We start from the raw sequence: 15,809 nt of genomic DNA on the forward strand, positions 1-15,809 counted from the left end.
TTAATCCATTCTACAGCTTTTAATTAGTTTTCCTTGATGTTTCTGACAACTATGATTGGCAGAGCAATCAAAAGCGAACATTTTAAGAGTTTATTCACCATAAGTGTCCAGAAAGTTCCTTTCTTCACTGAGGAGAGGGCAATAAACTTGCTTTAATGTCCTCTAGTAAACTGCCATTTTCCAGGATTATCTGGGCTGTGATCCAAGAGTATCTTTCATTAGCTCGAATAACTAACTAATTATGAGCAGATTTGGCAGCTCTGAAACCCAACAACAGTGTGCAGTTCTGATGCCTGTGTTCTTACTGTTAGGGTCGTAGTTTTGTTCTCCCTCAGACCACTAAGTCTTTGTCCTTATGCAGTAAGTATTCCTCACTGACCTTTACAAGACTGGTGTCTTCTCTTTTAAGTCACAAAACAGACACACTTGTATCTCATCTATTTTTTCACCACCTTCTCTTGCCTGTTAGGCCTACCGTATTTGTTTCTTCTCTATTTGCTGGCTATTAAGCATTCCTTGTCTCCTCCACTGTATTTATTAATATAAATATATATATATATATTTTATGTTGACAGTCTCAGTTTTGTGGGTAAAATTACATGTAATGACTTTCTAGGCAGATTCCTCAGCAAAGATGATCTGGCATAGTTTCACTCAGTTGAATGGCAATCTGTTAACTTAAGACATGGTCCTACACGTAGATCCTCCATACATGAATATATCCTCAGGATTTTAAAAATAATTAATTAGTGAGTAGAACTGTTCTTCTTGAAAGGCGTAGTTTTTTTGAGGGCTTGAGGCTTTTACAGCTTTTCTTTTTAGGCATGAAGTCATTAATTGTGTTGTAGTAAATCCAAGACTATCAGAGCTAGTTTAGCATGAAAATATTGCACTGCATGTCAAAAAGGATATTCAGCATTTTCAGTTATATCAGTGGATCTTTAAAATAAGTTGGGATCTCTGTTTAATAGAAATAGAAATTTTCTGTGTGGTCCAGAGGGACAAAATAGAAATGAAGATCACTTGCTGAAGCTTTATAATTCAACAATACCACATCAAAATGAAGGTAAGCATAAGCAGCTTAAAAAGACTCCTGGGAACATCACAGACATTGCATTTCTGTCTACACGATACTGTGTTCATTGGATAAAAATAATTCTGGCAGAAGATAAGTCATATACAAACAGATTGTGTTTGGCTACAAAGATTACATAAAATTAGTATTCAGAAAATCATGTGGCTAAAAGCAATCTAAAGAAACTGCTGAAACAGGAACATGGGGCTCTGATGTGACATGCTGCCATTATTTAAATCTTATCTCTATCCTTTTGTGGTCATAGTATATAATTTGCCATTTGGATTTTGTGTTCTCTGCTGTAATCTTTAAATTTTGCAGGAAATTCCAAACTATTACTGGACTATTTTTTAGAATGTTAAACACATTGCAAACTTTGGATTTTTAAGCAAAAACAAAGCCACTGCAGAGCATGTATATCTTTCTGCTTTGTCCCATCATCCTCTTCTGCATTGGGGAAGATAGGGAAAGCCTATTAAACTTCATTAAATGTGTTATTTTTATGAAGTGTGGGAGTGGGCTTAGCTAATTGCTTTTACCACCCATTGCTTTTATCACTGCAGAGTAAAACCACCAGATGACACCAGGAGTAGAGCTTTCCTCCATTTCTTCTACCTTCTGCTACTTGTGCACTTGAACTGCTTTTTTACCTCTCTTTATTTTCTTCTGCAACATTTAATATTTTCAACATATCGCTTTAGAAAAACTCCTGTTCTGGAAGTCACGGATGTCTTGTCCAATATAATTTTCTCATGTTTAATATAAAATTAAAAAAATGCTAAGGTCGCCAAGTCAGGAGTCCAAATATGGAAAAAACAGCAGAAGAAAGATGCTCAATGCGTCCTTAAATCTACCCATGTATATTCTAAGCCACATGATACTGTGCTTAATTATATGAACACGCAACATTTTTTTTTCCAAAGGATCCCTACCACAGCTACTATAAATCAGTGTAACTCCTTTGTTTTTAAAGGCGCTCTATTGATTTATACCAGCTGGATTCTAACGGCTTATCTATATGTCATTGTCTTCCTTTGCATCTCACTTTCTTATGTCTTTTAGAAAATAAGATTGTTAACATAGGAAATGTCTTCATATTTATTTTTGTGGGCACCAGGAGCATTGCTGACAATTTATTTGGCTTAAATAGTCCTCTTATTGGTGTCATAATCCTCTATGGAGCATTTTGTCCAAAAATCACTAATTACACTTCACAAGATTCTTTTAGCCTAATCTAATATGTGGAATCTGAGTCAGAGGGCCAAGTCTCCACATGGGGAGTAGCACTTTACTCAGGAAATGGTCTTATTGATTCAAGGTGAGTAAAGGTGGCAGAATGGGCCCCTAAGTAATTTAGATTACTTAGTGTCACATAGCTAACCCCAGCATGGTGACAGAGCTGCAAGCAATCCTCAGGAGGTCTTGCTTAGCAACATTAGAAATACTGCCTCTATTATTATCATTGGGCAGAAGCCTACACAACTAGCATTTTTAAACAATTACTGTTTTAAATTACAGAATAAAAAGAGGTTCATCTAGCAGGCTATACAATTCTGTGTGCCTATCAGGACTTCCTTGCTGGCTAACTCAGTCATAAGCCACAACAAAAGGTAGAAAAAATAAAGAGAACTTACTATGCTGGGCAGGGATTAGTATTGCATAGATTTGTTTCAGTTAAAGGCTTCGTCCTTGCACCACAAAAGGAGGAATTAACTCGTGTACGATGATCTTCTAAACAAATTGCTTTTGTTGTAATGTGTCCTATGGAAGTATTAGAAAAAAAAATGTAGTAAAATAAATGTTTACTCAAAATATAAGAGAAAAAGTAGTAGAAAAGAATTTTATCTAAACAAGTCCAAGCTCATCCTTGGTACAATTCCACTGACATGAACTAAGTAAAATAGGATTTCATTTGGCAACAAGTTTTTAACACTAATTTCCTTCTCTGCTACACAGGTACTATTGAAGTCAGATGAAATGTTTTAGTTATAAATGGCATATTTGCAGAATCTTCCTCCAGCAAAAATCAGTAATGCTTCAAATCCTAATTCCCTGCAGAAACCAGCAGCACTTGCTTAGAGCTCTCCTCATGTGCTTGCAAATGGCAACAAAACATTTTGCAGATTTTTCAGTATTTTTACACACTTCAGAGATCTGCAGGCTCCTGTACCTAGTTTCTATCTATTTTCTACATCAGGTCAGACTATAGGGAAGATGACAAATGCCTTAACTAATTAAATGATTTTATAGATACATCCTTTAATTGGGATGTAGCGATCACCTCACATATGGTTCATTGGGCACAGCAAGTCAAATCTGGAAACATGGTTACTTCCATTGTCTTTATCCACGCTGCTTAAAACAAACTTTCATTTGTTTTAAAGGGAAGCAAGAAAAATAGAGTAGCTGTATTTTGTCTACAGTGCTCATGGTGGGCCTTGAACAGTGTACTGATATGCTGTGAAGTCTAACAACACACTAAAAAGATATTCCTGAATTTCACCTGCATTTTTTTTGCCAATACAGGAGCATAACATGGCTTTTCCATGGTCATCTAGTCCAGTTCTTTGACGTTAAGGACAGCTGCATCATACAATCTTGTTTATATGACCCAGTTCTGATTTAAAGGCCAATATTTTTTTTGCTCTCAATTCTTTTTCCAGGATTTCCCATTTGCCAGTTTCCTGCTTTCACTACATCCTACTTTGACTGACAGAGCATCTGGGATTTTAAAATATACATGTTCTGAGCAAAGCAAATGCCTAGAAGAATATGTTAATAAGAAACCTTTATCTTACGTAGAATTTCGGAATTTAATCTGGCCGAACTCAAATATTTGTAATTAAACAGTGAGACCAGGGTGCAACTGTCAATAAAGGTCTTTATAATACTTTAGTCTTCAGTTACTCTTTACAGATAGATAAATTGTACTATTTGTTATCTTTCTATGTTCCCAAATTACAACTACATCAAAGCACATAGTTAATTTCCATGTTACTTCAAGAGCAAGATATTATATGCCTACAGATTGTCCTCCCCATAAGTGACATGAACTGAGACTGCCAGGATTTTTTTCTACTACAAAGGAAGTGTGACGGTACTTCATTGATGTTATAAGTTGTCAGGTAAAAAATAAGGACCAGGTGTTCAGTGTAACCTTCTGTCTGTATTTATAAACAATTTTCAAAATTAAAGGCAGCTGAAATGTTTGAGATGCCTTAAAAATGAAAAAGAAGAGCACTGGAAATTAGAAAGTTACCTACCCCCACCACAAGTAGCTGAGCACTCTGACTGCACCGTCACCCAGGAGTGGCTGTGCTTTTTGACAGATGTCTTGTTCTCAGTGTTGATTTTGGAAAATGTATATTCCCAAGCAATCCCAGGATTTTTGCCTTGTAACAGGATCTAGAGAGGGGTATTTGGGGTTTGTTTGGAAAAAAAAAAAAAAAAGAAGCGGGGAGAGAGGAGTTAAAAAAAAGGATTCTGTCATTTGGAAGGCATATGAACTAACCATGATACACACATAACATATTTACACACACAGAGTTTGTGAAAGAATTTGCTGGAGACCTGATTCTTTGTTAAGCTAAAACTCATCAAAGTAATTCCTTAAAAGCAAAGTGTTTGCTTGGCCCAGCACCCGCAGGACATATAAGCAGAGTACAGAAATGCCAGCACAATGCTCCTTTAAATCAGAAGGCATTTGACTGGACTGATGAAGCAGAAATACCTTCAGTAGACATGAAATATTGTCTGGACTTTTGGCAATACAGTGTATGTCACTGGCCATGGCCCAGCACTCCGTGCTCGTCTCCTGAGATGGACTCCTAACAGGCGGATCCCTGCCTTCACCGGGGGCTCATGGGCAGGTTCTGGAGTTTGCTTGTGCCAGTGCAGTGGAAGGATTAAGGATTTGGGAAAGGGAGATACTTCCTATCTTCTAGCCAGCAAACACTAGGCTAACTGATCCTTCCACAATGCCTTCTACGAATTCAAGGTCAGGCTGGATGGGGCTTTGAGCAATCTGCTCTAGTGGAAGTTGTCCCTGCCTGTGGAGGGGGGGGTGGACTTAGATGCTCTTTAAGGGCCCTTCCAACCCAAACCAGTCCATGATTTTATGATTCTATGAATGAAGAAGCATTCGCTCACTGAGTAAGCAAGACTCAAATGCTTTACTGCAAGAAGCTTGAGCAAAGCAGTAGTATAGCTGTGTGGAGACTGGGAATAGAGTTAGTTAGAGATGGCTTCCTCACTTCTTGAGCCTGAGGGTATAAAATTGATTTTTTTTCCTTGTAAAAAATGTTTTTCTGTGCTGACTGGTGATAAGTTTCATTTGGCAGACCCTCAGCTGTTTTTTTTTTAAGATGATTGAAACTGAAAAAGCTTCAATCCAGCTGAGGACCTGTCCCTGGATGTCTTGTCTACAGGGAAAAAAAGGATTGGAAAAATCTTTTATTCTTGATTTTACCATAATGTGTTAGAAAAATTGTAGACAGTGTGGTTACTGGCTACAATAACAATCCTTGTCACTTAACTCAGGCAATCTACCTCTTGGAGGTGCAATATTTTAGTAATGAATTATATTGTAACTTTCATGGAGACAGCTTCCTCCAATTCACTGTATTAATTTCAGTCTGAATTAAAATCAATGCAAGATGCATGAAAATCTGACACATACCTAAACTTGGGGAGAAAACTGTATTTAGCAATTTATTTATTTTAGAAGCTACTTTTGGCAGTAAAGTGCATTTATGTTCATACTTAATAGAAAAAGTGCAAGAGTTTACAGTTACAGAGCTCTACTAAGTTTTAATTATTCACCAGTATGGATCTGGTCATAGCAATGTAAAGATCAGGTGCGGTTTACCTCAGTTCCAAAATATGCTTTTTGATAAGCACTAGCAATTCGAGTATGATTCCACTTTACAGTAATGATTCCTATTCAAACTATTAATGAAATATGGCAGACACTGTCAGTTAAGTTTGTGTGATGTCTAACCTGAGTGCTTAAGCACACCCATGCAGATAGAACTGATCTCTATATAGATAGGGTTCAAAAAATATCAACAAATTTACTCTCTTGTCTTTTAAGACCAAGAAATATAACAACATTTTAAAATGGAACCAAGAGTTTTAAAATACTCTGAAAATTTACATATTGCAAAAGAGAATTTATGTGACAGTGAAAGCCTCTACAACATTCAGTGCTCACTAATAAGCATGTGACAAAATTTCCGTATTTTACTTCATGCTCATTCTTTACCGTGTGGATTTGTGCCTTATTTACTATGCCCTATTCAAACCTTATCAATGTAACTTTTTTTCAGGATTTTCTTTTTTCCTTGGCTATTCGTCACTGTCCGCTGTGAAGTGAATGTTTTATAAGATTTAGCAGCCCCTTCAGGTGAAGGAAAATGTCTCCTTATCCGTTTTGATTTTTAGAAAGCTATACAAGTGCTGATGGCAAAAAGTCCAACTCTATTACAGCAGCTATTCCACCGTCACTTTGAATCTCAACCTTCAAGCCCATGGGTGTCAAAATTTCTAGAACAAAACAGGTTGGCAGGTTCCGCAGGTTGTGGAAATATATTTTTAGTGTGTTCCTATTTAGTTGCTATTTAGCAACTGTGGAAGGTCAGTATATCAAACGAAGAACAAGACCACAAAATCTAGTGTTAGTATAGCTCCTCTGCTTTCACTGCTAATAGCTGGGGCCACTCTTCCTCACAGAACTTCATTCACAGTAATGGGGGGGCATAAAGTCACTCTTCATTAACAGAACATTTACTGGGCCTGTTCAAATACAATTTCAGACAATAGCTTTATTTTATTCTTGTGATAGAAAAGACCTGCCTAATAACAAACAGATAAAGTCTCTTTCCTCTTTCCCAAACCCATGAGGATGCTCTTTCTCTCATTTCCCGAGGTGCTATATGTTCTTTCAAGTGCATGGGCTGAAATTCTACCTGGCCCTTTTGTAAGCTGTGTGTCAAAAGCGGAGGATGTTTTGTCCATGCCTCAAGACCTCATGTAAGGGTGAGCCCTTGCCTCATTTGATTCTGACAACTGTCACAAAGCTGTGCTATGCCGGTGGCAAAAATAACCGTAAAGCTTAAAACTTACCTAACACAAATATCTTGAAATATTAGACTGAAATTGTTCTTTACTTGGTGGTAGTAGAGGTAAGAAACAAAACAAATGCATCCTGAGCAACAAATTCAGAACACAAAAGAAGGAGGATGAGAAGAATAACATTTTTGTTGCAACCAGTTTTACTCCTCTGGAGCAATGTTCTCCTGGTGCTTCAACACAGCAAATGGAACGAGAGCAAATGATGTCTGACGAGTTAGAACAAGATATGTTAGTGTCTGTCACTTCAGAGAACCATGCGATGATGTCAGAACCTTGCAGCCTCCAGCTGAGTGAGTGCCTGTGGGGTAAATCCTGTACATCATGCAGGCTGTTCCGTACACATTTCAAGCCATTAGGCTACACCCCCTTCTTGTGCATTGGAAAGCAGATCCAATTGTAAGAAAGAGCTGAAGTCTGTAACTTCCTCTCCTTCTCCCAACCAGCAGCCAAAACTACAGACCCTTCCCACTTATTAAACAAGAGGGAATGTTTACAAAGCAGGAGCTGCATTACATTCAGGTCTCCTACATCCTTGTATCATGGCAGCTACAAAGAAAAAGGGCAAAATCAAACTCTGGAAAAGTACTGGGGACAAAATATTGTAGGACACAAAGTCATATAATTTAAAGTCCCTGGCACTCAGCTGAAAAATGTTATACAGTGTGTAACATTGAACCAAGTCTTCATCAGGAATGCAATGCTATTGCAAAGTTACAATTTTGCCAAAGTAATGAGCATATAAAAATTTTTCTTTTTCGTATTTTCAAACATTCATTATAAAGCCCTTCCTTAACAACCCAATAACTGAAGTCTGCGTATACAGCCAAGTTATCAGACCTACAAATTTGGAAAGACCTCCAGTGCAAGTCTACTTAACTGGATGCATTCCAGCATCTTTTCAGCCAACTGGCATTTGCTCCCAAATTTACAGCTGGCAAACAACCTCCTTAAACATTTCCAGTTCCTCAATAGAACTGTTTAATGTCTACCTTTAACACACCAGCCACCTGACTTCAGACACAACACTCAGCAGCTCTGACCGCAGGGCGCAGAGTTATAAAATTTACAGCTTCTTGAGTTTGAAAACCACAGACTCTGTGGCTGGAATCTGCCAGATCTACTCTGAAGAAAAAGAACTGTGGCTTTTGCTTAGGGCATAAAATGTTAAAACAATGGATAAATTGAATTCTCCTGAGTAAAGAACCTTTTCCTTTTGCTGCTAATTTTGATTTCAAAGCTAAGCCAATACATTTTCTAAACTAGCCATGCATCTGCTCCTTTGTTTGAGATTCTTTTTTTCCCCATGGCTATCCTAAGTCTCTAATACAATACTCCTTTTCGAAGGTCAACATTTTAAAGAGCCTATCAATGTCTTTTTTACGATTGAGTCATTGTGCTTTTAAGGTATCTTTTATTGTAAGATGTGTATGTGAAGTCATTTGCAATACACTGAATTAAAATAGATTAATTTAGACAAGATAAACTCCTCTTTCTCCCATAATATTCTGTCTAATATACAGGAAAGCATACAAGTGTCTGGCAGGTTAACAAGCTATAAAATGAATCCGTATCTCTGTGAAGGAGTAATACACTTATACCACCTAGAGAATTGAGGTGAGGTTAAATAAAAAGCCAGATAAATGCATAGCTACTGTTTATCCATATATGCTTCATGTATTTTCATCTTTACTCATTCTACATGGGGATAATTTACAAAATGGGCATGAGCCCAGACTTTGAACCCCAGCGCACATGGTAGCTTTGATCTGCAGCTTCAAATTGCATCTACATTTCCTGGGTCACTCCCTTGTTTTGTAAGTCTTTGATAATTTCTTTAGGTAGATGTGGAGGAGTTGAGCTATCTCCAGTGAGCCATCAGTTACACCAATAAGGGCAGACTAAGAAGTTTGGCTGTGTTGAAGACTAGTGTCTGGCTTTTTCGATTTGGTTTTCAGAAAGATGCTTGTGAGACCTGCAGTTTATATCCACTCTGAATCTACATGCCATTTAATATATATTTTAACATCCAACATGCTAAGCCAGATTCTGATTTCTCTGATCAGTCAAGATTAATTCCACTGACTTTCATGAATTTACTCTGTTTTCAGTAGTGTAAATATAAGCATGGAGCATGTGCTGGTGGAAAACTGTTCCTGTTTAGAACAGGACCACTGGCTTGAATGGGCAGCTGCTGGGGCTTTGACATGCCTTGACAGTGGCCAACAGCAGGAGCTTCCAAGGAAAGTGGGAGAACACCTGTAGAGAAAAGCACCAGCAAAGGAAGAATTGCATCTACATCGGTTACTTAAGCCAAACCTTAAAACAAAAGGGTTTTTATCCCTTCAGTATTTCTAAAGTCACTTTAAACAAAATCTTAACTAAAAGCTTATGACAAACTATTGTTTTTCAAGAAAGTCCACTAAGGTCATTAAAAGGAAAAAAAAAAATCACAAAAAAACAGTAACCTTGAAAGGTCCTGTATGATCTCATTTCTACTTCAGCTGTTTCAAATTTATCTTCTGTTGTTATTGTGTCTCGATTTTTTTACTGTTCACATGCTAAATGTACAACCTTCAGGGATACTGTCCAGCTAGTCTCTCTTCACTAAAGGAAAACCCTTTTATCTGTTTGTATTGAACCAACATCTGTATCTTATAAGCACATCTTAGTTCTCTTTAACTTACTTTCTCTTTAGGGGAAATCAGTACAAATTTATCATCTAGTAGCTGATAATAAATGTAATGTTTTATAACTGCAACTTGGCTTTCTCCCAGTGGCAGCTAGATCATCAGTAAAGTCATTCCACCTGGCCTCTTTTCCCCTCTTTTTTTTTTCCTATTGGCAAAGAGGAAGTGATTTACTGGTTTTAATTAGACATTTTCCTGCTTTGAAGCTCCATTCACCTTCTCTTCCCATGAATATTTGCCTCTTTATAAAGCATCCTTTCCAACTGTTACTTACTGTTGTCAAAGTAAACCATGTTTTTTTACCAAGATTTCACAATTCCTTGATACAATATTTCACCAAGTTTAAGGTAAATTTCAGTGAGGATACTGATTCTATCTCATCCTGAAAAGCTTTACAGTGCTTTCTCAAATCAGATTTGAGTTCTCAAATCAATCCATTCTTCCTCACTTTATTGGTAGAAGGGAAAACCACATTATTGAACTACTGTGTTTTTAAGTTAGTTTATCGATCCCTGGTCATGCAATATTTTTCATGCCAACCTAACAGTGCGGGTTTTTCTTGCGCTTTCAGACTCTTTCTTGTAATTTGACTTAGTTGTGGAGGGTGAGTGAATATTTCAACAAATGGAAGTCACATGTGACCCTCACACAAGATCTGTATCAGTAGAGCCCTCTGACACCAATGTCCCTGCTAGCCCCGTATAGAAAGTACTTTCAGCATTTAGTGGTGACCACTGCCAGCCCTCATTTTCAAAGCTAGATGAATGAATGATGAATTTACTGTTCATTCCTCCTCAGGTTAACAGAAAAACACTGTTGAGGTCTTTAAATGGAAGTGGTGCCCAAATGACCTTTGACCAAATGACAGATAAATAAATAAACTGAATACATTCAACTACCTTAAAAAAATCCAATATGTTTCCATTTAAGATGAGACAATTATGCTACCAAAACCATATTTAAAAACCTGGTATTAATTTCTGATCCCAGATTATCATTTAACTATCATGTTTCTACCACTTTGACCTTTGTCTGTTATTTCATCTAGCCTGAATTTTGACATTTTGGGAACTGCCTTCGGTACCCGTGTCTATTTCTCATTTAGGCTTTTATTGGTTTCTACGAACCCACAATCACTAACGTATCAATAATACCAACATCAATTTCAGAAGAATATGCAAATTCTAAAGGGCACCGGTTTACACTGCTTTGCGTTCTCTCCATCTGTGAATTTACTTCTTGGACAATCCAGAAAAGGCTCTGATGAACTCTAGAATTTCATTTAAATCTTCCAGTAGTTGTGGTCAGGAAACACTCGTCCTACACTTTTAATACCACGTTCTTCTCAAAATATTCTCCTCCCCCTCAGAAAATATTTGGCCATTAAGTTTGTATTTTTTTTCTCTCACAACCTAGTTAAATTACAGATTCACTGCTCTTTGTCTTCTTTGCTATGACTGGTTCCCATAATTACATACATGTAATATATGTGAATATGTATATGTGTTTTTGTTGTTTATTTTTGCTTTGTTTTGTTTTGGTAAGATTCCAGGACAAAAAAGAAAAGTACTTTCTGGTTCTTGTCTCTCATCCACTTTTGAATAGTGTTTAGGACTGCAAAGTCTGATTAAATGACACAGCGTAGCTATTGAAAAACCTGATAGAAAAACGGATGCACAGGAACATGCTATACAATAATGCATAAATATGAAATGTTTAGCTGAACTGCAAGGCTGAACTATTACTTGTGATATGCAAGGCAATAGGGAATTTTAAGACTCTTTTTCTTATTTAGGCTTCACCCTTCTTTCTTAACACATGCTTCAGATGTCTGTTTCAAGAAAATATTTTGGAGAATGACTGCACTTCACAGGAAGAGATTGCCTTGAGCACAGATGTGCCAGACCTGTCTGGACCCATACCTGGAGAGCACTGGTCCCATCCTCTCCTGTGAATGCTGCTCAGAGGATGTGCGTAACCTGAACTTTCTGGAAGCATGCAGGTTGACTTGCATCCAGAAATGCGGTTGAAAACCTGGATCGTTTGGGTCACCACACAAATGTCTTGCAAAACTATGACTACAAAATTAAACAAGCACAAACTGTGCTAATCTATCTTTCAGATCATAGTGGAACAGCAATAAATACACCTACAAAAACATGTATTTTGTGCCCACCTGAATAATAAAAGTTCCTGTATTTATGCATGCAATTTATTCAGTTTTTTAGTCCCTGTAGTATCCATTTTTACAAGGACTCCCAGTGAATTCTTCTGGAAAAAAAATCTAATCCAGAAAATAATTATTAAATTGGTGTTGAATACAACATAATTACAAATAATGAAAAGAATATCTAAACATTACAGAAGTTGAGGTCTGCTGCCTGGAAAGCCTCATCTTACTGAAAATCAACTTAATTGGATTTAAAAAATTGCTAGCAAGACTTATTTTGTATGCTTAAAGTTAGATAGGATTTGTTTCATCATTACTGTTGGAAATAGATATTCAGCAACATGTGTTTCCTCATAAAAGTGTATTCTTTGTTTTTCATTGGCATTTTTGCTGCTTATTTATTGATAAAACATAAATAATGCAGATCTCTGAACACAGTATTTTGCATTTTTCCAGAATTCAGCTTGTTGAACATTGCTGAAATTACTGAGAGTCAAAATAATAATAATAATAATAATAATAAACTTTACTACAGCTGATAGATATATATAATTGGGGAATGCGTTAACTTTAACATTTTTAGTTCTTAGATTCCCTAGTTACTAAAGCCAGTGGTGTAGGTATTTCAATAAAAATAGAAGGGAAGATTAAATAAGCTCTCATAGGAGCAATAGCCTCAAGTTAAATGTTAAATCTTAATAAAACTGTTTAGCATAATTTGATAGGATGAAAATAGAAGTGTTATTTGGCATTAAAATGAAATATTTTTTTCTTTAATCTTTATTCTGTGAAGTATTTGCATGATATCCAGCCAAGTCATCTTACAGGCAATTTATTATTCATACTTTAGTTCTATAATAATACAGTTCAATTTACTTTGTATTATGACAAATAAGATTCCTGAGAGTTCAGCTTAGCATTTTGTAGTATTTATAAGTGTGCTTGTTTCTTTGGTGTAAGGTTATTTTGGAAATGATTTGCAGACAAGGAAGCATGTCTGTGACTTGTAGGCCAAAACTTCTTTCAACTAAAATATTCTTATTTACCTACACACACAAAATTAAAATTCTTCAACTGAGAAAAAAAAATTTTGAAATGCCATTGCAAATTATGATAACAATTTGTTAAAATGTACAGCTTTAGCCTATGTCAAACTGTCCATTCTAAAACATGTGTCCAGCCTAAAGTACTTTAACATGTGTTCAAGGTTCATGAGCTTCAATGGTGCTTAAATAGATGTTTAAGTACATTACTCAATATGAGTAATGGTAAGGCTCTTCAGTATTCAAAATAAAAATCTTTACTGAATAGCTGTGAAAGTTTAAATAATCCTTGAAGAATATATTTCATATCACAGTCTATATTTGCTGTGTTCCTAAGCTTAACAGAACAAAGCTGTGTAATGGAAACAGGATGCAGAGTTCTTGGTTCACCAGTCCTGCTAAACTTCTGCAGAGAGCTGTTTCCAGTTACGGTGTTACGTGATGGGGAGAAGAACCACCGCCTGCTGCCTCAGAGAGTGGGTACAGCCCTCGCGCACCAGCTCCCCCAGTACACTCCGGAGAAAGCTATGCGTTTGATAGCAGGCTGACCAGGGTACTGTGGGAAGATGTGGGAAGGAATTGAATCCCTTCTGGGGATGGCTCCTTCCTTCTCACAGGGAAGAGTTCATCAAAACAGATGTAACAGACAAGTTAAAAATCCATGGATTTGCTGGTGCTTTCTAACAAAGGAGGCAAACTGATATAGCTAACAGTGAGTAAAGACTTAGATGATTTAGCCAGAAATTGACCCTCAGATGTTCTGATGCACTTTAAAAGAAAAGCAACCCAATGCAGAAGGAGATTTTTCTTAGAAAAAAAGACCAGTTTTGACCAGTTTCAAAAACGTAACACTGAAACAAACCATAGAAGCACCAAATTTACTTTCTTCTAAATATAGTTTCAATACAGGACATCTGGCAGACAGAGTAAGTGGAATGAAGTTGACTGGGAGATAAACATATATGAAATTCTTTATTCTAGATGCTATCACCAATAAAACGGAATCAACAGAAATTACACAGGAGCCTAAGGTATGGTACTTAGATCACCTGTGTCCCAAAATAGATGTAAAAAGGGCTACTTGTGCCTGTATTTTCTAAAGCATTATTTGAAGCTGTTACCTTAAGCCTATCCATAATGTTAAATTTATTTGTTACATCTCTGAATTTTATTGTACAGCAGTTGTGGGATGTGCTTATAATCTCTACTACCATTGTGCAGCAACTGAGAAATAATGCTATATGGAGTGTTTTACGCACCTTTCTTTTCACTGAACTTGTGACATTTAATAAACTTCAAACCTTGATGAACTGGTGAAAGGCCTTTCAATCTAGCATGACTACACAATTAAGTCTGAATACTATTGTGACTCAACACTATTCTTTAATCTCTCTGAGAGCTACAGCACAGAGCTAAAGCTGTCGTTACTAATTCTGTAATAGACATCAAGGGAAGAATAAACAGAAGAAAGCTTACTTCAAAGACCAGCGTCTCATTAGTTGGTCCTGCTGCATATAGACTCTCTGGATGGTTAAAAGAGCGTTGATAATCAAAAACTGTTCCAGCAAAAGGGAACTTTCCTGGCCAGTCAATTGTCCAGTCTCCTGTTAGATAATACTTTTTACTGAGGTTGCGCACTGCAAGATAGCTGGTTGAGATTTGCATTTCATGGAGGTGTATACTGCGTGCTCCTGCTGGAATAGTGACCACAGCATAGTAGTCTGAAATGAAAGAAGTAAGCAACATTTTTTCAATTGCCATACAGATAGAGATGGTTTACCCTTTTTGAGTCAGTTTGAAAGATACAAGAAAAAAAAAAAAATCTGATTTTAACCACTGATGCAGTCTGTAATCAGAGTAACTCAGAGGTATTGCAATTCCTGGAATTTTTCTTTGTGATTGAAGACAAGAAAAAGCAAGTTTACCTTAGAAAAATGCAGAACAGACTAATGGTAGTTTCACTGTAACTGTTTTATCATGTTTTCCCTGTAGTTTCCTGCAGTAGTTGGAAGGTACCACTTCAATCATGGGCAAGCTTTTTGAGGTGAGATTTACTGGGATGCAGAGAGCTCCCACAAAGCCCTATATATCACTCCATCTCCTTCTTGTGACTCATTGCAATCTGAGCATTTAGAAACCTACTTCATTCTACAGTCAGATAAGATACTACCGACAACCTTCAACACACGTGGAACACAGCTCTTTTTGCAGAGCATTCAGTTTAGCTTATTCTCCTAGCGTTGTATTTCTGTATTGCTATATCCTAAATGATTTCCTGGCATACCTCACTGTAGTATTGACATGTCTTACAATCATCAATAAATGGATCCTCAAAATAACTCTGTGGGTAAAGAAATATTTATTATCTCCATTTTATGCCTGAGAAACTGAGGTTAAGGTGAGAGGATTTCACAATAAGCCCGTGACAGTCCACTAAAGAAAAGTCCGCATCCTAGTGATTGGACCATCCATTGAATCAACTGGATTGCTTCCCATCAACTTAATTTGAAAATGGATGTGGAAATGCTGTCACATTTGGCATTATGCTGTGTATCACTTTTTATATCTTCTATTGTCCCCTTCCAGTCAGAACTGTTGACCCACTTGCATGAATCTTAAATTATTTTTAAAGAGGAAATTCACACGTAAAAGGAAAAAGTGGCTTAAGAAACAAGAGGAATGCCTGCAGATTAACTAACCAA

The 15,809-nt window shown here is 36.8% G+C and overlaps 2 protein-coding genes across 16 annotated transcripts in view; one reads left to right on the forward strand and one right to left on the reverse strand.

The window, feature by feature from the left end:
* LOC310905284 (uncharacterized protein) overlaps positions 1-15,809 on the forward strand; it is a 289,193-nt gene that overhangs the window by 265,106 nt on the left and 8,278 nt on the right. Inside the window, exons 6-7 of one of the 4 annotated variants that reach the window (XM_083851367.1) lie at positions 14,089-14,138; positions 15,100-15,151. The exons of 1 other annotated variant lie outside the window; for it this stretch is intronic. In XM_083851367.1, the coding sequence (XP_083707493.1) occupies positions 14,089-14,138; positions 15,100-15,150 (101 nt within the window). In that variant the 3' untranslated portion in view covers position 15,151. Of the gene's footprint in view, positions 1-3,738; positions 4,330-11,689; positions 14,578-15,099; positions 15,152-15,809 lie in introns of those variants that run through there. 2 more of the 4 variants (XR_014588898.1, XR_014588899.1) reach the window with 2 other exon arrangements.
* Positions 1-15,809, reverse strand: part of ADAMTS18 (ADAM metallopeptidase with thrombospondin type 1 motif 18) — an 84,508-nt gene that overhangs the window by 12,411 nt on the left and 56,288 nt on the right. For all 12 annotated transcript variants that reach the window (XM_083851354.1, XM_083851356.1, XM_083851363.1 and 9 more), the window contains 3 exons: positions 14,584-14,828; positions 4,339-4,480; positions 2,710-2,836 (listed from right to left, as the gene is read on the reverse strand). In XM_083851354.1, coding sequence (XP_083707480.1) covers positions 2,710-2,836; positions 4,339-4,480; positions 14,584-14,828 — 514 coding nt within the window. The remainder of the gene's footprint in view (positions 1-2,709; positions 2,837-4,338; positions 4,481-14,583; positions 14,829-15,809) is intronic.

The sequence above is a fragment of the Anser anser genome (assembly GCF_964211835.1).
Source record: "Anser anser genome assembly, chromosome: 11".
Classification (NCBI taxonomy): domain Eukaryota; kingdom Metazoa; phylum Chordata; class Aves; order Anseriformes; family Anatidae; genus Anser; species Anser anser.